This window comes from Typopeltis vanoorti, chromosome 20 (assembly GCF_054136105.1).
Source record: "Typopeltis vanoorti isolate ZY-2024b chromosome 20, IOZ_Tvanoo_1.0, whole genome shotgun sequence".
NCBI lineage: Eukaryota > Metazoa > Arthropoda > Arachnida > Uropygi > Thelyphonidae > Typopeltis > Typopeltis vanoorti.
Window position 1 is genome coordinate 20,282,286 of NC_143568.1, and position 27,367 is coordinate 20,309,652.

Genomic DNA, 27,367 nt, shown 5'->3' on the forward strand with positions numbered 1-27,367 from the left:
ATAACTAAATCTGGAATATTCACATATCTAGTTACCTGAGTTTCTTGTTGATGTATGGGATATAGAGGTGAGTAACAAGAAATAATGATCAGTTTGTGGAGTGCTAAATATGAGGATAGAATGAAGGTTTGTGGTTTACAAAATTTAGCTAATAGTCTGAAAAGAGGAAATGTGATAGAAATATATGTTAGTAAAAGGGTTTTTTATTAACTGAATCCATAACTGAATGGGAGAGAACAAGAGGTCACCCCTGGAAGTTGTGTAGAATGTAAGGAATAGATTTTTTGCTTGAGTGATATATGAAGTGGGATGAGCAGCTACAAGTGTCCATGAGTGTATTGTTGAACAACTTTAAGGAGAGATACCAGGCATTGTCAATAATAGTGTGGGCCTCCCACGATGAGTCTTTGGACTCCATTATGATGTCCATATAAATTTTTTATTCTTATGGCAAAAATAATACAATGCAGCTATAGGTCAATGTCTAGTCCAGAAAGCCAATCCAGAACCTCATCCATCACCTCATGGATGTCTTGGAGGTTACCTTGAAGTTGGCACCTCGCGCATCATTCACAATATGAGTGATTGTCTGGGCTATGGGGGAGCAGTCACAATAAGGCTGGTCTAACAGTTTCCATTTGTGTAGTAGGTAGTTACATCTGCCCTGGTTAGTTCTGATCCTGTTGACAAATGACCAAATCTTTCTAGGAAGAGCAAAACCACGCTGTAGAGCACAGGATCTTCAACCAGGAAGCCATTTGTTGGGAGATTGTTGGACCAGTATTCTCTCCACATGTTAGATGTTGATGGTAAGGCAGCTGAAGTTTATTTGTAAATGGACCAGAAAGGTTGTTGGTGATCAACTGGCTCATGAGTTCACTTAAGCAGAGCTATTCAGAATAACTATTTTGTCTGTGAAAATTATTCTAAATTTTTCGTTTGTGTATCTGGCATAACTATATGCTTTATTTACATCATTTACATGTATATATGGCTGCTTAAAATCATTGTTAAATAACTACATTAATCTACAAGTGAAAGAAAGACTATTTAATATACAACAGTGGTCTGGAACCTACCATCATATGACTAGGATATGCCTGTACAACAAATAAACACAGAAACTTCATCCCAAATAATAGATAACAATCCCCCTGTGTCTCAAAAGGAAAAAGGTTAAGTTATTGAGAAAAGTAGCCTCTTAGTAAATGGAACTTTTTCCAATAATTTGTTAATGATTTTCATGTGAATTGACTGGAGTTCTTCAGATATTCAGGTGCAAAGAAATGTTCATCTTCAGTTGGTTGTTGATAATAAAAAGTTAGGTAGAATTGTAAGGCATATTGCTGATGTTAATTCCCTACAAGAAGATTTGAATAGCTTTTAGCATGAACACATGAGTATAGTTGTAGTTTTAATTATTATTAAATGCAAGGTGCAGATATAAGGGTGCATGCTATATTGGTGGAGCTGTATTTCAGGAAGTGGATGACATTCAGAGTCTTGTGGTGATGGTTAACAGTGAACTAAAGTTCCATGGACACATTGCATGTGTTGTGAAGACTGCACATCATATTGCTACTGTGATAAGAAGTACCTGGATAAGTTGGTGGTGCCACTGTGTAAGGTGCTCTTCAGACCACACATGGACTGTTGTGCTCAGATTTGGTCACTTAATTTTCATTGTGATGTGGAATCATTAGAAAGATCCATAGACGAATCATCAAAGTAATATCATGAATCTGGAATGTTGGTTATGCAGAACAGTGAGGGAATGTAAACCCCAGTAAAATGGTTTAACTACCAGAATAATGCAGAGGAGATTATAAAAAGAATGGAAGGTGAAATGGGAGAAATGAGAAGCCATCACTAGGAGTTGTGTAATAAAGATGTGGTGAAGAAGGGTGTGAAGGATAGATTTTTTAGATGGTGAGTGGAATGCATGGAGTGCAAATGATTTCAAGGTTCAATAAGATAGAAGTGTTGCTAGTTAAGTGAGCCTCCCACAATGAGCCTGCTGACTCCATGGAGGTTACTATAATTATAATAACAAAACATTAACAAGTTAAAACCCTTTCATGTTAAATCTTCCCATATTTATGAGTTCCAATAATGTAAACTAATCTCACCCTTCCCCATGCACTATAGTTGGTAGTATAAAAAGGGTTTCTCAACCAGGGTTCTGCAAAAGATTGTGATAAAAAAAATCGTTTTTCGAACTTTACACACCATGCAATGCTAACACTCTCTCAATGATGGACAGTGCCTGAGCAGCCTGTTCACAATTTCATTAGAGACTTTTCAGCTCTATATGGCAGTGTGGAGTAGGACTGTGTTCATTTGGCTGAGTCCATTCTCAGTTGTTAATAATTGGTGAGTGTAAGCAAGGTAGGCTGATAACATCAGCCTCTCCCTCCTTAATTACCTCCTCCAACCTTCCTTCACATGCCACCAACCAACTTACAGGACAAGATTCTTGAATTTAAAAGGAAACTGAATCTTTTGAAAAAATTGTTTCAAAAGAAAAAATCTTGAAATGTTTTCAGCTGTTTGGGCTTGAGAGTGAAAAAGGATATCAGCAAGTCCCAAGCGTTATTGAAAACCAGCTAGAAGAACTGCAGAACAAAATTTGAGCAATATTTTCTCTCCTTTTCAACATCAATGTATGGATTAGGTAAGAAACCTTTATATGAATCTTCTGCTCAGCCTGAAAACTTGACTTTGAGAGAAGAGAGAACTTTGAGTTGCAGTCTGATTACTTAAGATGAGATTTACTGATCTTCCCCTATACAAATTATGAATTTCTTAGAATAGCTCTTGAGTCGTTACATGAAGACCTACATGTGTGAATGGATAGATAAGTGGGGTCAGCATGTTCATTATTGTGAAATGTAACATTTTAAAATTTGGGAAGGAAAGGTAGGATGTAGAGTATGCCTTTGCTGGGAATATGCTAGAGTAGGTGGAGAAGGTAATGACTCTTGTGGTAATAGTGGATAATATCCTGAAATTTAGGTAATGCATTGTTAAATTTGTGAGGAGTGCACAGTGGATTATGGCAATGGTATGTAAAATAAGATAATTATTGTACATACTTTAACTGACCTTCAAAACATAGATTCAATTGTCCAAACAGCATGTTTGGATAATTGAAGGATCACGTAAACCTTCGATTACTGTATTAGGTCTTGATTAATCACCATATGGATTACTGCGTGTAGATTTGGTAACCTGATTTTCAAAAAAGGATGAGTTATTATTATCCGGCTTCCATGGAGTCAGAGACTCATCATGGAAGGTACACACTATTGCACACAATGCTCATTCAACCATTCCTTAAACTGATTCAATGTGTCTACATTCACAACACACTCAGGCAATGCATTCCACTTACCAGCCACTCTCTATACAAAGAAACTTCTCCTCACTCCTGTGCTCACACCCTCTTTATACAGATGGCCTTTTGTTTTGTTCTACCTCTTCCCCTCTTCCCCTCTTCCATTCTGTGAAAAATCTCTTCCATGTCAACCTGATAACAATTCCTGACTAGCTTATATGTCTCAATCATATCTGCTCTCTTCCTCCTATTCATGAGGCTTTGTGCAATTTATATTCTCTCAATTTGTATTAGGTCTTGGTTAATTGTCCTTGTACTCCACATTCCAAAGATCACTGACCATCTTTATGAATCTTCTCTGGGCCCTTTCCAACATATCCTCACCACCATGAAAACCCAGCAACCAAATCTGTGCACAATAATCCATATGAGGCCTCATCAAGGCCTTACATACAATGGCATCATAACTTCTCTATTTCTGCATCATTGCCATTATCCGATATGACATCTTCACAACTTGTGCAATGTGGCCCCTGAATTTCAGGTCCTTGTCCATCATCACTCCTAGATCTCCCATCTCCTCTCCTTCCTTTAAAGTTTTCCCACCAAGTGTGTACTTTGCATCCCATCGTTGCTTAGCAGTTCTCAAAACCTTACACTTGAACTGATAATTCCACTTACCTGCCAATTCATGCAATCTATTCAAGTCCTCCTGTAAGGCCATAACATCTGCTTGACTCTGCATTGCTATCCCTAATTTTGCGTCACCTGCAAATAGCTGCATATCACTAGTTAAACCTATCCCAATATCTTTAACATACAAATTGAACAAATGGTCCCAAAACTGACCCTTGCAGTACACCACTAATGACCTTCCTCTTTCAGGATACTGCACCTCCATATAAAACTTTCTGATACCTATCTGACAGCCAGTCACTGATCCAACTCGGAAATTGTTATCCAATCACATCTGTTTCAATTTATTTAACAGTTTGTTATGTGGCAGTCTATCAAAAGTTTTTGCAAAATCCATGTGCATCTTCCCTATCCAAGGTTTTGTTACCTTGTTATAGTACATAAGTTATGTTTGTAGAACTTCACACAATGAGTCTTTTGTCTCTATGGAGGCTTAATGATAATATCATCTCATTAAATTCATTTTGCCATTAAGTTCAGATTTTTTTTTTTTAACTTGGTGGAGAATGCTGGTTGAATCAGCCTGTGTTCTTGAGAATTTTCCATTGACATCTAAAGTTTAATTCTTCTTTTGAACCTTTTTCATATTTTCTCCAATAATATTTGTACATTTATGAATAACTGTCAAAGGTCAGTTGTAGATTAAAAGTCTACATTTTTTTGACCTCTAAAAACTGTTCAGTTTGATTCTTTTTAAAACTTTCATATGCCTTTTTCTTTGGAATATATTCCTGTTTTATACGGCTTAAAATTAAATGGTGGTAATTTCTATTTTATATTCCTTGTATATCCTGAATCACTTCCGTGATCAACAATCTTTGTCAATAAAGACTATTTTTTAATGTGTTTTCTTAATGTGAATTTATGTATATATTTATTAGGTCATGGTAGTTGCAATGTTTTGTTTTTCCTGTCCAGAAATCCAGTAGCAAGATTTTACCATTATTAATGGCTTTTGTACTTTTCTCTAAATTTTTTCACACTAACCTATATGAGTGCAATATCTGTCATACTTTGCTTTGAACTCATTCACAGTCATGGCACCCACTAGAGACTCTGGCAGCCTATTCCACTCATTCACCATTCTCTAAGCAAATAATCTAGTCTCCAAACATTTGCTAATCACATTTTTGCCCACCACCAGACATGTTCTGATAAATTTCGTTTGTATTAATCCTGAAAAAAAAAACAAAAAAAACTGAGTAATTTGTGTGTCTCAATCATATAGCCTTTTCCCACCTATCAACTAATTTCTGTAACCCACATCTTCAACCTATCCTCAAGGTGCATTCCATTGAATGGCACCATATTAGTTACTTGCCTCTGTATTCTCTTCATGTGCTCCTTATTCCCCAAGAAACTGAGCTGACCAGATCTGTGTACAGTACTCAATATGTGGTCTTAACAAGGTCCTATAAACTAGTATTAATAATGTGCTTATCTCTGCTCATCCAGGTATTGTTGTGTAACCAAGTAATCTGGTGAGCTGTTTTAGCCACTTTTTCAATTTTTCAATATGTCTTCTGAACTTTAACTCCCTATCTATCAATTTTCTGGAGTATGTTCCATCACTATTGTACACAGCTGGTAATCTTTTCATCCCAAAATGCATAACCTAACACACTTTGGCACGTTAAACTGACATTAATTCTCCTTTGTCCATACTGTTAGTCTATTTAAATCATTCTGCAAAATTTGAACATAATCTTTATTGACTATTGCTCTACCCAATTTTGCATCATTGGCAAACAACTGAATATTTCCTTCAGGCCATGTCACTAGTCACAGGCCTTCTATTGGACTCAACTTCTGAATAAAGTACTATATCTGGTATCTCTCCATCAGCCACCCTCTTATCTACTTCAACTTCATATCCATTCCCATATGCTGCAATTTATTTATCAGAATTCCATGCAGTATCCTGTCAAAAGCCTTTACAAGTCCAGCAGTATCATAATGTAGCCATTACCTTTATCGAGCTCATTTTCAGTGTTATAAAAGGCAGGTTGCTGAAGCATGACCCACCCTTCCTAAAACCATGATTCTCCCCCCCATATAATTTCATTTAAGGAAAGCACTAAAGAATTGTGCAATATTGTGTATTATTATTATTATTTCATTTATTTTGAGCTGAGACAATGCTATTTTATTCTTTGGCATCTTTTATTGCATTCAAATTATTCCCATTGGAAGCATCTGTGTACTTCTTTTTTTGTTTCAGTTAAGTCATTTTTAAATGAATAGCAACATATTTGAGATTTTTGTATGAATAAAATTCATGATAATTATTATACTGATAACAGTAATTTTAGCACATAATTAATATTTGTTTTCATTAACCTTGCAGGATACAGAAAAGATAAAGTAAGTATATTTCATTTCATTTTCTTTATAAGGCATTCCTCCAGTTATTATTTTCCCTGTTGAGCTAGAGGTTCATCATGGCAGACAAACAGCCAGCTAACTCTTATTCACACAGTACCTATCATGCGAGTCTCCCAGAATGAGTCTTTTGACTCCATGGATTATTATTATCATATAATAATAATTCACCAGGCCTTCCTTTCCAATAGCTGCAATGTTAAAAAAAATAAATAAAATAGTAATTTCTCTTATCTCTCTCAACATACAGATTAGACTAACTAATGCTATTACTATTCCCTCTATTAAGAGCACTTCAGGAAAAAAAAAAAAAAATAGCCAGAACTATAATCTCCACCCTTCTTTCAAACCTCATCAGAAGCTGATCATGCCTTGGATACCTTGCAGAGAATGAAATGTAGAAAACTACTGTGCTTCACTATAGGAAGTATAAACTTGCAAGACTTTTTTAGAATCAGCAGCAAATTAAAAAAAAAAAAAACTTAATATAAATAAGGGTAAGGGGCATGCTAGCACACAAAGACAAATGCAACTCATGATCCAAACTGTTGGAATAAACAAGAAAGGATTAATGGTAACAAAAGGTATTGTGTTTATTGCATGACAATACTGGTTTTTAAGTTTGTGCTATTTAAATTTTTTGTATATTTGTGGGATATTTTCTTAGGATTTTACTGTCTCAGTATTATCTCTATGTGTATTGGTTATATTCAACATGGCAGCCGCCAGTTTTACTACTACACCTAACTCTCCCCCATTTAAAGATTGTTATTCGTAACCTAGTTGATGATTTTGTAGCTTTCTATGCAGGTATTATTATTATTAACATCTGATCTCCGTGGAGTCAGAGATTTGTCATGGGAGGTACACACTATTGCACACAATGCCGATTCGATGTGTCTACATTCACAACACTCAGGCAATGCATTCCACTCACCAGCCACTCTCCATGCAAAGAACCTGTTACTCACTCCTCTGCTCACACCCTCCTTATATAATTTCCAGTGATGGCCTCTTGACATGACCTCCTCCTCACATTCTATGAAACATATCTTCCATTTCAACCCGATAACAATCCCTGACTAGCTTATATGTCTCAATCATAACCCCCCCCCCTTCCTTCTATTCACGAAGCTCGTACTCCACATTCCAAAGACCACTGACCACTGTCTTCTCTGGACCCTTTCTAACATATCCTCATCACCATGAAAACCCAGCAACCAAATCTGTTGACAGTAATCCATATAAGGCCTGATCAAGGCTTTATACAATGCCATCATAACCTCTCTATTTCTGCATGTCAGGGTCCTCCGCATTATTGCCATTATCTGATGGGACATCTTCACAACTTGTGCAATGTGGCCCCTGAATTTCAGGTAATTGTCCACCACGACTTCCAGATCTCTCTCATCTCTTCTTCTTCCTTTAAAGTTTCCCCCACCAAGTGTATGCTTTGCATCCCATCATTGCTTACCAAATCTCAAAACCTTACACTTTGCAACTTGAACTGATAGTTCCACTTACCTGCCCATTCATGCAATCTATTTAAGTCCTCCTGTAAGACCATCAGGGCTGCGCCCGTGCGGTTGTGCAGATTGTGCCCCGCACAAGGGCGCTTGAAGATGAGGGGCACCATTTCATCACGGGGAAATAATAAAAAATATATATATAAATTTATTCTAATTAAAAAATTTTTTTTTAAAATAATTTTTTTTTCGTGATTTTAGACACTACAATAACTTCAGTCACGGAAAGATTCATACTCTTAAAACAGCATACCGAGGACTTTTAAGTTATAAGAGACAGCAAATTAAAAGATTGGAGCAATGAAGATTTAATGAAACATTGTAAAGATTTGCACTTAAAACTGAGCGATAATCAAGATTCCGACAATCGCGATATTGATTGTATGACTTTATTTGAGGAATTAAAAACTTTGCAATGTTTTATTAAAAAAGAGTCGGCTCATCAGGATGTTTTAAATTATATATACAAAAATAAATTAAACGACACTTTTCCGAATACTGCGATTGTAATGCGTATTTATTTAACATTACCAATATCTTAGCATCAGGGGAAAGTTTTTCAAAACTGAAACTGATAAAATTATTTGCAGTTAAACAATGTCTGGAGAATGTCTAACGGATTTATCAATTATATCAATTGAAAATAATATTATGGATTCATTAGACATTAAAGATATTATTAAAAATTTTGTGGTGGCTAAAGCAAGATGGATAAATATGTAAAATAAATCTACATTTATCCTAATTGTTATATAAAAAACATATCTACAAATTATCTTTGTTGTGTAATAATATTTCTTTTTATATTAAAATAAAAGTAATTTTTGTTTTTATATATAGTCTGTTGTATTTATATATTAACGAAATAAACATTTTTTAAAATTTTTATTATTAAAAATTCCTTATTAATGAATTTTAATGATTACAGTGTTCTATTCTTAAATAAAATTTATTTTTATGTATGCGTATAAACTGTTTTTTACTTTTAACAAAGTAAAATTTTTTGCAAAAATTTTTCATGGAAACTTATTTTAATGCGGCGCTGAAAACGTTTTGCACAAGGGCACCTCCTACCCACTGCACGCCACTGAAGACCATAACATCTGTTTAAGTCTGCATTGCTCTCTCCACATTTGCAAACAGCTGCATATCACTAGTTAAACACATCACAATATCATTAACATACAAATTGAACAATGATCCCAAAACTGATCCGTGTGATACACTACTAGTGACCTTCCTCTTTTGAAATATTGCACCCCGAAATGCAACTTTCTGATACCTATCTGACAGGCAGTTACTGATCCAACTCAGAAGTGTTATCCAATTCCATGTGTTTCAATTTATTTAGCAATTTGTGACAGTCTAGCATGATCTCCCTTTAACAAACCCATGCTGCTATTATCAACCCATTTCTTTATTCTGCTTCTCACCAATCTCTCTAGTACTTTTACCATAACTTCAGATATACAGATTGGCCTATAATTTGTAGCCACTGCTTTATCACCACCGTTATGCAGTGGAACATTCTTACCTTCTTGCCACTCCCTTGGAACTTGTGCTGTTGTAAGACACTTATGCAATAGGCATGCCAATATTACTGCCAAAATCCTGGAACATTCCCTTAAGACGTGTGGTGATATGTCATCAAATCGTATCTCCTTATTGACATCAAAGTTATTTATTTCCTCAAATACCTCCTGATCTCTCGCAATTAAGCCATCCTCTCCTATGTCCTTTCCACTTAAGTTCCTCATGATTCCATCCTGATCAGGATGAAACATCCTTATAAATTGATCACTGAATACATCAACAATTCTTCTGCTATGAATGAAAGATGATATGAATGGAAGAAGGTACTTTCATCCATTCATATCATCTTTCCATGATCATTCTTCCTTCTATTTGCCACATATCTAAAAAAACTCTAGGTTTTTCTTTGCCTGATTCGCCAATTTCTGCTCATACTCTACTTTTGTTTTCTTTACTGGGTCACTCTCCTGGCTTGTTCTTTATAGCCTTCATGTAAGTGATTACCATTATTCATACTGTACTGGCTCCAAAGTACCTTCTTCCAGATTTCATGCTTAAACTCCTCATTCATCCATCCATTTTATACCTACCTTGTTCAGCCTTTTGTCTTTCGGAATACATTCATACATTAATGCTGTTATGTATTTCTTTGTCAGTTCCTAATCAGCATTTATTTCCTTTACCACTGAACTCCTCATTCCATGCTGTAGTAGATCTAAGATGTCTCCTTTGCTTGTCATAATCACCACTGCCTTATAATTACATGTAGATCCTTTCTTCACAGAAATCTGCATATGGCTAGTCACAGAACAGGTGATTACTTCATGATCATCACTCTCACCAACTGGAGAAAAGTGTGAAGAAAGATGGTGAGGAGTGGTTTCTTTCCATGGAGGGGTGGTTGAATCATGGAATGCATTGCCTGATGGAGTGGTGAGAGCGAGAACGATCAATGAGTTTAAGGAGTGGTATGATAGACTTTGTGTTTCTTAGGAGGGACCTCCCCTCAATGAGTCTTGATAGACTTTGTGTTTCTTTGGGAGGTCCGATTATTATTATTATCGATTATTATTATCCATGGAGGCCTGGATAATAATAATAATAATCAGGCGTACAAAACTTGTATAAAAGATCAGAAAAATTTATTACACATAACTGATGTTATCAGATCTTCAGAACTAGTCCCCCCCCCCCACCCCCCCCCCCCCCCACCCCCCCCCCCCCCCACCCCCCCCCCCCCCCACCCCCCCCCCCCCCCACCCCCCCCCCCCCCCACCCCCCCCCCCCCCCACCCCCCCCCCCCCCCACCCCCCCCCCCCCCCACCCCCCCCCCCCCCCACCCCCCCCCCCCCCCACCCCCCCCCCCCCCCACCCCCCCCCCCCCCCACCCCCCCCCCCCCCCACCCCCCCCCCCCCCCACCCCCCCCCCCCCCCACCCCCCCCCCCCCCCACCCCCCCCCCCCCCCACCCCCCCCCCCCCCCACCCCCCCCCCCCCCCACCCCCCCCCCCCCCCACCCCCCCCCCCCCCCACCCCCCCCCCCCCCCACCCCCCCCCCCCCCCACCCCCCCCCCCCCCCACCCCCCCCCCCCCCCACCCCCCCCCCCCCCCACCCCCCCCCCCCCCCACCCCCCCCCCCCCCCACCCCCCCCCCCCCCCACCCCCCCCCCCCCCCACCCCCCCAATCCTGTTGACAAATGACCAAATCTTTCTAGGAAGAGCAAAACCACGCTGTAGAGCACAGGATCTTCAACCAGGAAGCCATTTGTTGGGAGATTGTTGGACCAGTATTCTCTCCACATGTTAGATGTTGATGGTAAGGCAGCTGAAGTTTATTTGTAAATGGACCAGAAAGGTTGTTGGTGATCAACTGGCTCATGAGTTCACTTAAGCAGAGCTATTCAGAATAACTATTTTGTCTGTGAAAATTATTCTAAATTTTTCGTTTGTGTATCTGGCATAACTATATGCTTTATTTACATCATTTACATGTATATATGGCTGCTTAAAATCATTGTTAAATAACTACATTAATCTACAAGTGAAAGAAAGACTATTTAATATACAACAGTGGTCTGGAACCTACCATCATATGACTAGGATATGCCTGTACAACAAATAAACACAGAAACTTCATCCCAAATAATAGATAACAATCCCCCTGTGTCTCAAAAGGAAAAAGGTTAAGTTATTGAGAAAAGTAGCCTCTTAGTAAATGGAACTTTTTCCAATAATTTGTTAATGATTTTCATGTGAATTGACTGGAGTTCTTCAGATATTCAGGTGCAAAGAAATGTTCATCTTCAGTTGGTTGTTGATAATAAAAAGTTAGGTAGAATTGTAAGGCATATTGCTGATGTTAATTCCCTACAAGAAGATTTGAATAGCTTTTAGCATGAACACATGAGTATAGTTGTAGTTTTAATTATTATTAAATGCAAGGTGCAGATATAAGGGTGCATGCTATATTGGTGGAGCTGTATTTCAGGAAGTGGATGACATTCAGAGTCTTGTGGTGATGGTTAACAGTGAACTAAAGTTCCATGGACACATTGCATGTGTTGTGAAGACTGCACATCATATTGCTACTGTGATAAGAAGTACCTGGATAAGTTGGTGGTGCCACTGTGTAAGGTGCTCTTCAGACCACACATGGACTGTTGTGCTCAGATTTGGTCACTTAATTTTCATTGTGATGTGGAATCATTAGAAAGATCCATAGACGAATCATCAAAGTAATATCATGAATCTGGAATGTTGGTTATGCAGAACAGTGAGGGAATGTAAACCCCAGTAAAATGGTTTAACTACCAGAATAATGCAGAGGAGATTATAAAAAGAATGGAAGGTGAAATGGGAGAAATGAGAAGCCATCACTAGGAGTTGTGTAATAAAGATGTGGTGAAGAAGGGTGTGAAGGATAGATTTTTTAGATGGTGAGTGGAATGCATGGAGTGCAAATGATTTCAAGGTTCAATAAGATAGAAGTGTTGCTAGTTAAGTGAGCCTCCCACAATGAGCCTGCTGACTCCATGGAGGTTACTATAATTATAATAACAAAACATTAACAAGTTAAAACCCTTTCATGTTAAATCTTCCCATATTTATGAGTTCCAATAATGTAAACTAATCTCACCCTTCCCCATGCACTATAGTTGGTAGTATAAAAAGGGTTTCTCAACCAGGGTTCTGCAAAAGATTGTGATAAAAAAAATCGTTTTTCGAACTTTACACACCATGCAATGCTAACACTCTCTCAATGATGGACAGTGCCTGAGCAGCCTGTTCACAATTTCATTAGAGACTTTTCAGCTCTATATGGCAGTGTGGAGTAGGACTGTGTTCATTTGGCTGAGTCCATTCTCAGTTGTTAATAATTGGTGAGTGTAAGCAAGGTAGGCTGATAACATCAGCCTCTCCCTCCTTAATTACCTCCTCCAACCTTCCTTCACATGCCACCAACCAACTTACAGGACAAGATTCTTGAATTTAAAAGGAAACTGAATCTTTTGAAAAAATTGTTTCAAAAGAAAAAATCTTGAAATGTTTTCAGCTGTTTGGGCTTGAGAGTGAAAAAGGATATCAGCAAGTCCCAAGCGTTATTGAAAACCAGCTAGAAGAACTGCAGAACAAAATTTGAGCAATATTTTCTCTCCTTTTCAACATCAATGTATGGATTAGGTAAGAAACCTTTATATGAATCTTCTGCTCAGCCTGAAAACTTGACTTTGAGAGAAGAGAGAACTTTGAGTTGCAGTCTGATTACTTAAGATGAGATTTACTGATCTTCCCCTATACAAATTATGAATTTCTTAGAATAGCTCTTGAGTCGTTACATGAAGACCTACATGTGTGAATGGATAGATAAGTGGGGTCAGCATGTTCATTATTGTGAAATGTAACATTTTAAAATTTGGGAAGGAAAGGTAGGATGTAGAGTATGCCTTTGCTGGGAATATGCTAGAGTAGGTGGAGAAGGTAATGACTCTTGTGGTAATAGTGGATAATATCCTGAAATTTAGGTAATGCATTGTTAAATTTGTGAGGAGTGCACAGTGGATTATGGCAATGGTATGTAAAATAAGATAATTATTGTACATACTTTAACTGACCTTCAAAACATAGATTCAATTGTCCAAACAGCATGTTTGGATAATTGAAGGATCACGTAAACCTTCGATTACTGTATTAGGTCTTGATTAATCACCATATGGATTACTGCGTGTAGATTTGGTAACCTGATTTTCAAAAAAGGATGAGTTATTATTATCCGGCTTCCATGGAGTCAGAGACTCATCATGGAAGGTACACACTATTGCACACAATGCTCATTCAACCATTCCTTAAACTGATTCAATGTGTCTACATTCACAACACACTCAGGCAATGCATTCCACTTACCAGCCACTCTCTATACAAAGAAACTTCTCCTCACTCCTGTGCTCACACCCTCTTTATACAGATGGCCTTTTGTTTTGTTCTACCTCTTCCCCTCTTCCCCTCTTCCATTCTGTGAAAAATCTCTTCCATGTCAACCTGATAACAATTCCTGACTAGCTTATATGTCTCAATCATATCTGCTCTCTTCCTCCTATTCATGAGGCTTTGTGCAATTTATATTCTCTCAATTTGTATTAGGTCTTGGTTAATTGTCCTTGTACTCCACATTCCAAAGATCACTGACCATCTTTATGAATCTTCTCTGGACCCTTTCCAACATATCCTCACCACCATGAAAACCCAGCAACCAAATCTGTGCACAATAATCCATATGAGGCCTCATCAAGGCCTTACATACAATGGCATCATAACTTCTCTATTTCTGCATCATTGCCATTATCCGATATGACATCTTCACAACTTGTGCAATGTGGCCCCTGAATTTCAGGTCCTTGTCCATCATCACTCCTAGATCTCCCATCTCCTCTCCTTCCTTTAAAGTTTTCCCACCAAGTGTGTACTTTGCATCCCATCGTTGCTTAGCAGTTCTCAAAACCTTACACTTGAACTGATAATTCCACTTACCTGCCAATTCATGCAATCTATTCAAGTCCTCCTGTAAGGCCATAACATCTGCTTGACTCTGCATTGCTATCCCTAATTTTGCGTCACCTGCAAATAGCTGCATATCACTAGTTAAACCTATCCCAATATCTTTAACATACAAATTGAACAAATGGTCCCAAAACTGACCCTTGCAGTACACCACTAATGACCTTCCTCTTTCAGGATACTGCACCTCCATATAAAACTTTCTGATACCTATCTGACAGCCAGTCACTGATCCAACTCGGAAATTGTTATCCAATCACATCTGTTTCAATTTATTTAACAGTTTGTTATGTGGCAGTCTATCAAAAGTTTTTGCAAAATCCATGTGCATCTTCCCTATCCAAGGTTTTGTTACCTTGTTATAGTACATAAGTTATGTTTGTAGAACTTCACACAATGAGTCTTTTGTCTCTATGGAGGCTTAATGATAATATCATCTCATTAAATTCATTTTGCCATTAAGTTCAGATTTTTTTTTTTTAACTTGGTGGAGAATGCTGGTTGAATCAGCCTGTGTTCTTGAGAATTTTCCATTGACATCTAAAGTTTAATTCTTCTTTTGAACCTTTTTCATATTTTCTCCAATAATATTTGTACATTTATGAATAACTGTCAAAGGTCAGTTGTAGATTAAAAGTCTACATTTTTTTGACCTCTAAAAACTGTTCAGTTTGATTCTTTTTAAAACTTTCATATGCCTTTTTCTTTGGAATATATTCCTGTTTTATACGGCTTAAAATTAAATGGTGGTAATTTCTATTTTATATTCCTTGTATATCCTGAATCACTTCCGTGATCAACAATCTTTGTCAATAAAGACTATTTTTTAATGTGTTTTCTTAATGTGAATTTATGTATATATTTATTAGGTCATGGTAGTTGCAATGTTTTGTTTTTCCTGTCCAGAAATCCAGTAGCAAGATTTTACCATTATTAATGGCTTTTGTACTTTTCTCTAAATTTTTTCACACTAACCTATATGAGTGCAATATCTGTCATACTTTGCTTTGAACTCATTCACAGTCATGGCACCCACTAGAGACTCTGGCAGCCTATTCCACTCATTCACCATTCTCTAAGCAAATAATCTAGTCTCCAAACATTTGCTAATCACATTTTTGCCCACCACCAGACATGTTCTGATAAATTTCGTTTGTATTAATCCTGAAAAAAAAAACAAAAAAAACTGAGTAATTTGTGTGTCTCAATCATATAGCCTTTTCCCACCTATCAACTAATTTCTGTAACCCACATCTTCAACCTATCCTCAAGGTGCATTCCATTGAATGGCACCATATTAGTTACTTGCCTCTGTATTCTCTTCATGTGCTCCTTATTCCCCAAGAAACTGAGCTGACCAGATCTGTGTACAGTACTCAATATGTGGTCTTAACAAGGTCCTATAAACTAGTATTAATAATGTGCTTATCTCTGCTCATCCAGGTATTGTTGTGTAACCAAGTAATCTGGTGAGCTGTTTTAGCCACTTTTTCAATTTTTCAATATGTCTTCTGAACTTTAACTCCCTATCTATCAATTTTCTGGAGTATGTTCCATCACTATTGTACACAGCTGGTAATCTTTTCATCCCAAAATGCATAACCTAACACACTTTGGCACGTTAAACTGACATTAATTCTCCTTTGTCCATACTGTTAGTCTATTTAAATCATTCTGCAAAATTTGAACATAATCTTTATTGACTATTGCTCTACCCAATTTTGCATCATTGGCAAACAACTGAATATTTCCTTCAGGCCATGTCACTAGTCACAGGCCTTCTATTGGACTCAACTTCTGAATAAAGTACTATATCTGGTATCTCTCCATCAGCCACCCTCTTATCTACTTCAACTTCATATCCATTCCCATATGCTGCAATTTATTTATCAGAATTCCATGCAGTATCCTGTCAAAAGCCTTTACAAGTCCAGCAGTATCATAATGTAGCCATTACCTTTATCGAGCTCATTTTCAGTGTTATAAAAGGCAGGTTGCTGAAGCATGACCCACCCTTCCTAAAACCATGATTCTCCCCCCCATATAATTTCATTTAAGGAAAGCACTAAAGAATTGTGCAATATTGTGTATTATTATTATTATTTCATTTATTTTGAGCTGAGACAATGCTATTTTATTCTTTGGCATCTTTTATTGCATTCAAATTATTCCCATTGGAAGCATCTGTGTACTTCTTTTTTTGTTTCAGTTAAGTCATTTTTAAATGAATAGCAACATATTTGAGATTTTTGTATGAATAAAATTCATGATAATTATTATACTGATAACAGTAATTTTAGCACATAATTAATATTTGTTTTCATTAACCTTGCAGGATACAGAAAAGATAAAGTAAGTATATTTCATTTCATTTTCTTTATAAGGCATTCCTCCAGTTATTATTTTCCCTGTTGAGCTAGAGGTTCATCATGGCAGACAAACAGCCAGCTAACTCTTATTCACACAGTACCTATCATGCGAGTCTCCCAGAATGAGTCTTTTGACTCCATGGATTATTATTATCATATAATAATAATTCACCAGGCCTTCCTTTCCAATAGCTGCAATGTTAAAAAAAATAAATAAAATAGTAATTTCTCTTATCTCTCTCAACATACAGATTAGACTAACTAATGCTATTACTATTCCCTCTATTAAGAGCACTTCAGGAAAAAAAAAAAAAAATAGCCAGAACTATAATCTCCACCCTTCTTTCAAACCTCATCAGAAGCTGATCATGCCTTGGATACCTTGCAGAGAATGAAATGTAGAAAACTACTGTGCTTCACTATAGGAAGTATAAACTTGCAAGACTTTTTTAGAATCAGCAGCAAATTAAAAAAAAAAAAAACTTAATATAAATAAGGGTAAGGGGCATGCTAGCACACAAAGACAAATGCAACTCATGATCCAAACTGTTGGAATAAACAAGAAAGGATTAATGGTAACAAAAGGTATTGTGTTTATTGCATGACAATACTGGTTTTTAAGTTTGTGCTATTTAAATTTTTTGTATATTTGTGGGATATTTTCTTAGGATTTTACTGTCTCAGTATTATCTCTATGTGTATTGGTTATATTCAACATGGCAGCCGCCAGTTTTACTACTACACCTAACTCTCCCCCATTTAAAGATTGTTATTCGTAACCTAGTTGATGATTTTGTAGCTTTCTATGCAGGTATTATTATTATTAACATCTGATCTCCGTGGAGTCAGAGATTTGTCATGGGAGGTACACACTATTGCACACAATGCCGATTCGATGTGTCTACATTCACAACACTCAGGCAATGCATTCCACTCACCAGCCACTCTCCATGCAAAGAACCTGTTACTCACTCCTCTGCTCACACCCTCCTTATATAATTTCCAGTGATGGCCTCTTGACATGACCTCCTCCTCACATTCTATGAAACATATCTTCCATTTCAACCCGATAACAATCCCTGACTAGCTTATATGTCTCAATCATAACCCCCCCCCCTTCCTTCTATTCACGAAGCTCGTACTCCACATTCCAAAGACCACTGACCACTGTCTTCTCTGGACCCTTTCTAACATATCCTCATCACCATGAAAACCCAGCAACCAAATCTGTTGACAGTAATCCATATAAGGCCTGATCAAGGCTTTATACAATGCCATCATAACCTCTCTATTTCTGCATGTCAGGGTCCTCCGCATTATTGCCATTATCTGATGGGACATCTTCACAACTTGTGCAATGTGGCCCCTGAATTTCAGGTAATTGTCCACCACGACTTCCAGATCTCTCTCATCTCTTCTTCTTCCTTTAAAGTTTCCCCCACCAAGTGTATGCTTTGCATCCCATCATTGCTTACCAAATCTCAAAACCTTACACTTTGCAACTTGAACTGATAGTTCCACTTACCTGCCCATTCATGCAATCTATTTAAGTCCTCCTGTAAGACCATCAGGGCTGCGCCCGTGCGGTTGTGCAGATTGTGCCCCGCACAAGGGCGCTTGAAGATGAGGGGCACCATTTCATCACGGGGAAATAATAAAAAATATATATATAAATTTATTCTAATTAAAAAATTTTTTTTTAAAATAATTTTTTTTTCGTGATTTTAGACACTACAATAACTTCAGTCACGGAAAGATTCATACTCTTAAAACAGCATACCGAGGACTTTTAAGTTATAAGAGACAGCAAATTAAAAGATTGGAGCAATGAAGATTTAATGAAACATTGTAAAGATTTGCACTTAAAACTGAGCGATAATCAAGATTCCGACAATCGCGATATTGATTGTATGACTTTATTTGAGGAATTAAAAACTTTGCAATGTTTTATTAAAAAAGAGTCGGCTCATCAGGATGTTTTAAATTATATATACAAAAATAAATTAAACGACACTTTTCCGAATACTGCGATTGTAATGCGTATTTATTTAACATTACCAATATCTTAGCATCAGGGGAAAGTTTTTCAAAACTGAAACTGATAAAATTATTTGCAGTTAAACAATGTCTGGAGAATGTCTAACGGATTTATCAATTATATCAATTGAAAATAATATTATGGATTCATTAGACATTAAAGATATTATTAAAAATTTTGTGGTGGCTAAAGCAAGATGGATAAATATGTAAAATAAATCTACATTTATCCTAATTGTTATATAAAAAACATATCTACAAATTATCTTTGTTGTGTAATAATATTTCTTTTTATATTAAAATAAAAGTAATTTTTGTTTTTATATATAGTCTGTTGTATTTATATATTAACGAAATAAACATTTTTTAAAATTTTTATTATTAAAAATTCCTTATTAATGAATTTTAATGATTACAGTGTTCTATTCTTAAATAAAATTTATTTTTATGTATGCGTATAAACTGTTTTTTACTTTTAACAAAGTAAAATTTTTTGCAAAAATTTTTCATGGAAACTTATTTTAATGCGGCGCTGAAAACGTTTTGCACAAGGGCACCTCCTACCCACTGCACGCCACTGAAGACCATAACATCTGTTTAAGTCTGCATTGCTCTCTCCACATTTGCAAACAGCTGCATATCACTAGTTAAACACATCACAATATCATTAACATACAAATTGAACAATGATCCCAAAACTGATCCGTGTGATACACTACTAGTGACCTTCCTCTTTTGAAATATTGCACCCCGAAATGCAACTTTCTGATACCTATCTGACAGGCAGTTACTGATCCAACTCAGAAGTGTTATCCAATTCCATGTGTTTCAATTTATTTAGCAATTTGTGACAGTCTAGCATGATCTCCCTTTAACAAACCCATGCTGCTATTATCAACCCATTTCTTTATTCTGCTTCTCACCAATCTCTCTAGTACTTTTACCATAACTTCAGATATACAGATTGGCCTATAATTTGTAGCCACTGCTTTATCACCACCGTTATGCAGTGGAACATTCTTACCTTCTTGCCACTCCCTTGGAACTTGTGCTGTTGTAAGACACTTATGCAATAGGCATGCCAATATTACTGCCAAAATCCTGGAACATTCCCTTAAGACGTGTGGTGATATGTCATCAAATCGTATCTCCTTATTGACATCAAAGTTATTTATTTCCTCAAATACCTCCTGATCTCTCGCAATTAAGCCATCCTCTCCTATGTCCTTTCCACTTAAGTTCCTCATGATTCCATCCTGATCAGGATGAAACATCCTTATAAATTGATCACTGAATACATCAACAATTCTTCTGCTATGAATGAAAGATGATATGAATGGAAGAAGGTACTTTCATCCATTCATATCATCTTTCCATGATCATTCTTCCTTCTATTTGCCACATATCTAAAAAAACTCTAGGTTTTTCTTTGCCTGATTCGCCAATTTCTGCTCATACTCTACTTTTGTTTTCTTTACTGGGTCACTCTCCTGGCTTGTTCTTTATAGCCTTCATGTAAGTGATTACCATTATTCATACTGTACTGGCTCCAAAGTACCTTCTTCCAGATTTCATGCTTAAACTCCTCATTCATCCATCCATTTTATACCTACCTTGTTCAGCCTTTTGTCTTTCGGAATACATTCATACATTAATGCTGTTATGTATTTCTTTGTCAGTTCCTAATCAGCATTTATTTCCTTTACCACTGAACTCCTCATTCCATGCTGTAGTAGATCTAAGATGTCTCCTTTGCTTGTCATAATCACCACTGCCTTATAATTACATGTAGATCCTTTCTTCACAGAAATCTGCATATGGCTAGTCACAGAACAGGTGATTACTTCATGATCATCACTCTCACCAACTGGAGAAAAGTGTGAAGAAAGATGGTGAGGAGTGGTTTCTTTCCATGGAGGGGTGGTTGAATCATGGAATGCATTGCCTGATGGAGTGGTGAGAGCGAGAACGATCAATGAGTTTAAGGAGTGGTATGATAGACTTTGTGTTTCTTAGGAGGGACCTCCCCTCAATGAGTCTTGATAGACTTTGTGTTTCTTTGGGAGGTCCGATTATTATTATTATCGATTATTATTATCCATGGAGGCCTGGATAATAATAATAATAATCAGGCGTACAAAACTTGTATAAAAGATCAGAAAAATTTATTACACATAACTGATGTTATCAGATCTTCAGAACTAGTGCATACAAAGTGACCAGAAAAAAAAATTGTATTAATTATACTATGTACATGTCAGAACGATGCTAGTTGCACATGATGACACGAGTCATGTTCTGTGGCATGATTCATGTCATAAATTAGGTCTATGATTGTTAGATTTTTGCTGAAACCAGACCAGACTTGGAGTAGGATTAAACCTTGGTTTTTATTACAGTTTGGAGATGTGGACCATTTCTAATGCTTCTTTAAATATTCTTGTAAAACAGTTGTGGTCAATATTTGGCATTTCTTTTTCTTGCCAAACTACTTTGTGGCCTGTGTTTGCTGTATGGAAGACTAACCTTGATTTATGCTATCTTCTTTTTACAATGTCTTATGTCTTCAAACATGTGAATCTTCCCAGATTTTCCTGTCTGGCATACACAGTAAATGCCACAAGAGCAGTAAACTTCACTACTCTCACTTCCTTGATCACACCCTCCTTATACAGCTTCCAGAGATGACCTTCTGTTCCCCCCTCCATCTTCCACCATTCTGTGAAAATCATTAATATTAATTTGATAAAAATCCTTACAAGCTTATATGTCTCTATTATATCACTGCCCTTCTTCCTATCCAATAAACTCTGTAGTTTGCACCTTCTCAACCTTTCCTCATACCCAGCATTCCAGATACCAGAAATTATTTTAATCATGTCTAGACCTTTTCTGATATCTCTTCATCCTTTTGATAACCAGGTGGCTAAATCTGTACACAGTAGTTCATATGTAACCTAATGGAAGTAGAATCTCCTTACTTCTATGGATCAGTGGCCACTGTATCATTACCAGAATTTATATTGTCTGCACAATTTTGGCAGTGTGCCTTCTAAATTTTTAGATCCCCTTCCACCGTCACTTCAGGATCTCCGATTTCCTCTATCTCAAACAATATAAACACACTAAAAGTAAATTCTACACCCCAACCAAATTTTTTAAGATTTTCCAAATATTAAAACCTTACATTTTGCAACATTGAACTAGCACCCCCCCCCCCACTCCTATGGTATTCACTCAGTCTATTCAAGTCTTCTTGTAAGGGCACAATATCTGATCTACTTATAGTTCTTCCCAACTTTGCATTATCTGCAATCAACTGAATATTCCCATTCAAATCTTCTCCAATATCATTAACATACAGGCTAAACAGCAGTGGTTCTGAAACAGATCCCTTTGGTAGCATACCACTAGCAACTTTCCTCTTCTGGGATATTGCTCACTCATACATAACTCATTGATACCTATCTGATAGCCAATCTCCAATATAATGCAATAGTCTAATGTCTAACCACACCCACTTTCTTTTGACTATCAACTTATCATGTGGTAATCTATCAAAAGCCTTTGCAAAATCCTAAGTATACCACTGTGTATCCATCTCCCTCATAAAATGCAGCTGTCACCTTATTGTAATAAGTAAGTAAATTACTAACACATGATCTCCCTTTAGCAAATTTATGCTGTCCATCAAAGATAATACCACTGTTGTCAACCCAATTCTGGATCCTGTTTCTCACTAGCCTCTCCAACATTTCAACCATAGGCACCTGACATACAGATTGTCTTATAATTTGTTGCTTGAGTTCTGTCACTTCCTTTATCAAGTGATACCATTTTCCCTTCCTTCTACTTCTTTTGAACTTGATCCAATGTAAGACTAATATTAATCAAATATGCCAATTCAGATGACAACTCTGTGGCACATTCCTTCAAAATATGTGGTTTTATATCATCAAGTCTCACAGACTTATTGACATCAACTTGGCTCAATTTCCCATGTGGCGGTGAATTTGAGCTGTGCAGAAGAAAGTGATTTTTAATCGGTGAATAGTCCGTTTTTTTTCCCGTTTTTATACGTTTTTGAGTGCTGAATTGTTTCTCTGAATACGAGTGTACTTCAGTGGTTGTTTTTCGGAAGTTAGTTGCTGTCGCGATATAATATATGTTGGTACCGTCAGAATCGAACGCGTAACGGTGGAAGACAAAACGAAGCTAAGTTACTTTGTATTTAGTTATATTTCATTTTATTTAATTATATTAGTACTTAAATGTTCTGATGTTTGTACTTTTTTCCCCTCTTATTTATTAATTGAATAATTATTAAGGATTACGCTACTCGGCAGTAAGGAATGATGGTGGATTCAGCAGCAGTCGCAAGTGACGTAACGCCAAGTCCTCCGCCATTTAAGAACTCGATTATTAGCAATATCATAAGGGACTTTGTGGCATGCAGTACTTGTGGCATGTATGCTTCTAAGGAATTACATATGTGGTTTGTTAAAGAGAGTGGAGAGCGTATGTGCGCAAAATGCAGGCAGTTGGAGGAAATAACTACATTAGATATATCGATATCCGACTTTGTTGCTCCAGGAACGGAGAATGAATGTAGGAAGACGAGTAGTATGATAGGAGAGAATGAGAAAATAATGGTTGATAGTGTGGAAGGTGTGAGTGACTGTGGAAGTTTAGGAGATGGTTTTGTTTGGGAGAGTGAATTTAGATTAAGAGTGACTGACCTGCAGCGGGAGATAGATGAGTTGAAAGAGGAGGTGGAATGTCTAGTGAATGAGAGCAGAAGTATGAAAGATAAGATTAGGAGAATGGAAGAGATGAATGCAAGGCGAATCAGAGTAGGAGAGAGAGAGAATTTAAGGAGTATGAGTGAGAGGTATGGGGGTGCTAGAAGAGGAGAGATTGGAAACAGTAGAAGAGAAGGAATGAGAGAGAGGTATGGGAATGCTAGCAGACGAGAGGATGAAAACAGTAGGAGAGACGGAATGAGAGAGAGATATGGAAGTGCTAGAAGAGGAGAGAATGGAAACGGTAGGAGAGATGGAATGAGAGAGAGGTATGGGAATGCTAGAAGACGAGCGGATGGAAACAGTAGTAGGAGAGACAGAATGAGAGAGGGATATGGAAGTGCTAGAAGTGGAGAAAATGGAAACAGTAGGAGAGAGGGAATGAGAGAGATGTATGGGAGTGCTAGAAGAGGAGAGAATGGAAACAGTAGAAGAGAGAGGTATGGGAATGAAAGAAGAGGAGAGAATGGAAACAATAGGAGCGATGGAATGGTAAGAGGTATAATGTATGGTGACTCAATGATCCGTGGTGTTCAGGATAGGATGCGTGAGGAGTGTTTGCCAGGAGGAACAATAGAAAGGGTGGCTATGGCAATTAAGAGAAGTGAAAGGGTGGATGAGATGATTGTGATGGTAGGAACGAATGACTTGAGTGGTAATGTAAGTCGGGCAGCGAGAGATATGAGATTTTTGCTTGAGACTGTACGGAAGAAGACAGAGAGAGGAAAAATAGTGTGCGTGTTGCCTAGGTATGATAATGATGAGCTGAGCAGAAGAGCGGTGATATTGAATGGCATAATAGCGAGAATGTGTGACAAGAGAGGACTGGTATATGTGGATGCTTGGAGTGCGTTTGAGGAAAGAGAGGAGTTGTTTGCGAGAGACCGTTTGCATTTGAATGAGGAAGGACGTAGGCATCTGGAGAGATTGCTGTTCTGAACGAGTCAGTGTGTCCCAGGGAGGATGATAGCAGGGGTGGCCTCTTGTGGGAATGGATACTTGGGAGAAGGGAGACAATGTCAGGTAAGACTGAGCCCAGTGGAGTCTAGAAGGGATAATGCTGGGTATAGAAACAATGGCATTTATATGCTGTATACTAATGCCAGGAGTATCCGGAATAAGGGAGAGGAATTGGTGGCGCAGATAGCATCAGCCTGGCCAAAAATTATTGCGATCACTGAGACGTGGTTGACAGAAGGGGATATAAAAACAGGAATAGAAGTCACTGGGTATAGCATTTTTCGCCAGGATAGGAGGGGAAAGCGTGGTGGTGGGGTGCTGCTTATGATAAGTGATGACCTATGTCCTCTAAGAGTGGAGAATTTGGAAGGTAGTGAGACAAATGATTTTGAGAGCGTATGGTGTGAGGTAGAGGTAGGCAAGACAGGATATTTAGTGGGGTGTTGCTACAGACCCAGGAGCACAGAGGATGGGGACCAGGAGATGTTTAGACAGCTAAGTTTGGCAAGTGTAAGAAGAATGATTGTTATGGGAGATTTTAACTTCAGTAGTATAAATTGGAGAGAGGAACATGCATGTAACAATAGGGGAATGGAATTTCTAGAATTCTTGAGGGACAAATGTCTTAGGCAACATGTAACAGAGGGAACAAGAGGTTCAAAAATTTTGGATTTGGTTATAGCATCAGAAGAGTTGATAATAACTGAGTTGACGTCTCTCCCACCAGTTGGAGAGAGTGACCATATGGTTTTGACTTGGAAAATGAATAGACATGCAGGAGTATCAAAGAGACGGGAACTTATGTGGAATTATAAGGCAGGTGATTATAATAGTCTTAGACGTCAACTTCGGGAAGTTTCATGGAGGGAGGAATTGGAAGGCCGGGATATCACCAGTGCGTGGGAAATTGTGAAAGAATATTTGTTATCAGCAATGGTAAGTTGTATACCACGAGTGAAGAAGAGGGCGCAATTTGGAGTAAAGTGGATGACAAACAATATTAAACAGGAATTGCATGCGAAAAAGAGGCTATGGAAGAGATATAAGGAGACAGAAGAAGAGATGCATGAGGAATATAAGACACAGGCCAGAAGAGTGACTCGTGTGGTAAGGAAAGCGAAACTGGAATATGAGAGGAGATTGGCCCTAAGATGCAAAGAAAATCCTAGGGAATTTTTTAGCTATGTGGCCAGTAGGAGGAGAAATGACTGTGGAAGAATGATATTGTGGGATAAAAATGGGAATAGAGTGACTGATGCAGAGGACATAGTGGAATTGTTCAATGAACACTTTATTGGAGTATTTCATCCTAGAGGAGTCAGTTTTAATGCTAGAGGGATAGGACTGGTACGAGGTCTGGAGGTACAGGAGGAGAGTGTGTTTCAGATACTGAGTACTCTGGATGTCAGTAAAGCTGTGGGACTGGATGGTATTTCGCCACGAGTTTTGAGAGAATGTGCTAGGGAATTGACAATACCTTTAACGTGGCTTTTCAATGAAAGTCTGGCTTTGGCAAAGGTGCCCAGGGAATGGAAGGAAGGTAAGATAGTGCCATTGCATAAGGGTGGTAACAGACTGGAAGTGTCTAATTATAGGCCAGTCTGTGTGTCATCAGTAGTTGTTAAGATCTTGGAGAAAGTAGTGAGGGACCGTGTACAGCATTGGGCAGATGAGGGTAATGTTATCTGTGAGAATCAACATGGATTTGTGAAAGGACGCTCTTGTTTTAGCAATATGCTAGCCTTTTATAATAAAGTTACAAGAGCATTAGATGAGGGAAAGGCATATACTGCAATTTTCTTAGACTTGGCGAAGGCATTTGACAGGGTGCCACATGATAAGCTGATATTTAAGTTGCAGCACATGGGTCTGGATGTCAGATTGGTCAACTGGATTCAGGATTGGCTGTCTGATAGGTATCAGAGAGTTATGTATGGTGGAGCAGTTTCCAGGAGGCAGAGGGTTACAAGTGGGGTCCCACAGGGCTCAGTACTAGGACCTATATTGTTTAACCTTTATATCAATGACATAGCCAGTGGATTGCAGGGGGATATTCAGTTGTTTGCGGATGATGCGAAGCTTGGAAGGATTATTAGTAATAGTGCAGATGTGGTAGCCCTGCAAGAGGATTTAAATAAGCTAGATAGATGGGCAAATGAATGGGGGTGTCAGTTTAATGCAGCAAAATGTAAGGTCTTGAGGTTTGGGAAACATCGATGGGATGCTGCATACTCTATGGGAGGAGTTATACTGGAGGAAGTAGGGGAGACAAGAGATCTGGGGTTGATGATTGATAGAAACCTGAAGTTTAGGGGACATATTGCAAAGGTGGTGAAGGTAACACAGAGGATTGCTGCTATTATGAGAAGGACACTGACCTGCAGAGATAAGAGGGTTATCATTCCGTTGTATAAGTCTCTGATCAGACCACACTTGGACTATTGTTCTCAGATTTGGTCCCCAGGATTTGAAGGGGATAAATTAACCGTGGAAAGGATACAAAGACGGATGACAAAGATGGTTTCAGGACTGTACAAGGATAGTTATGAGGATCGGCTGAGAGAATGTGGACTGCAGAGTTTGGTGGATAGAAGAAGGAGAGGTGATATGATTGAGACTTTTAAACTGTTGAGAGGTGGTTACAGGGTTGACACTGGGGAGTTCTTTCGCTTGG

General features: G+C 37.8%; 1 protein-coding gene across 1 annotated transcript in view; it reads left to right on the forward strand.

Moving 5' to 3' along the window:
• The window catches only part of LOC150095269 (sodium-dependent nutrient amino acid transporter 1-like), a 247,670-nt gene that overhangs the window by 103,278 nt on the left and 117,025 nt on the right, over positions 1-27,367 (forward strand). Inside the window, exon 6 of the mRNA XM_090410475.1 lies at positions 6,381-6,397. Coding sequence (XP_090266601.1) covers positions 6,381-6,397 — 17 coding nt within the window. The remainder of the gene's footprint in view (positions 1-6,380; positions 6,398-27,367) is intronic.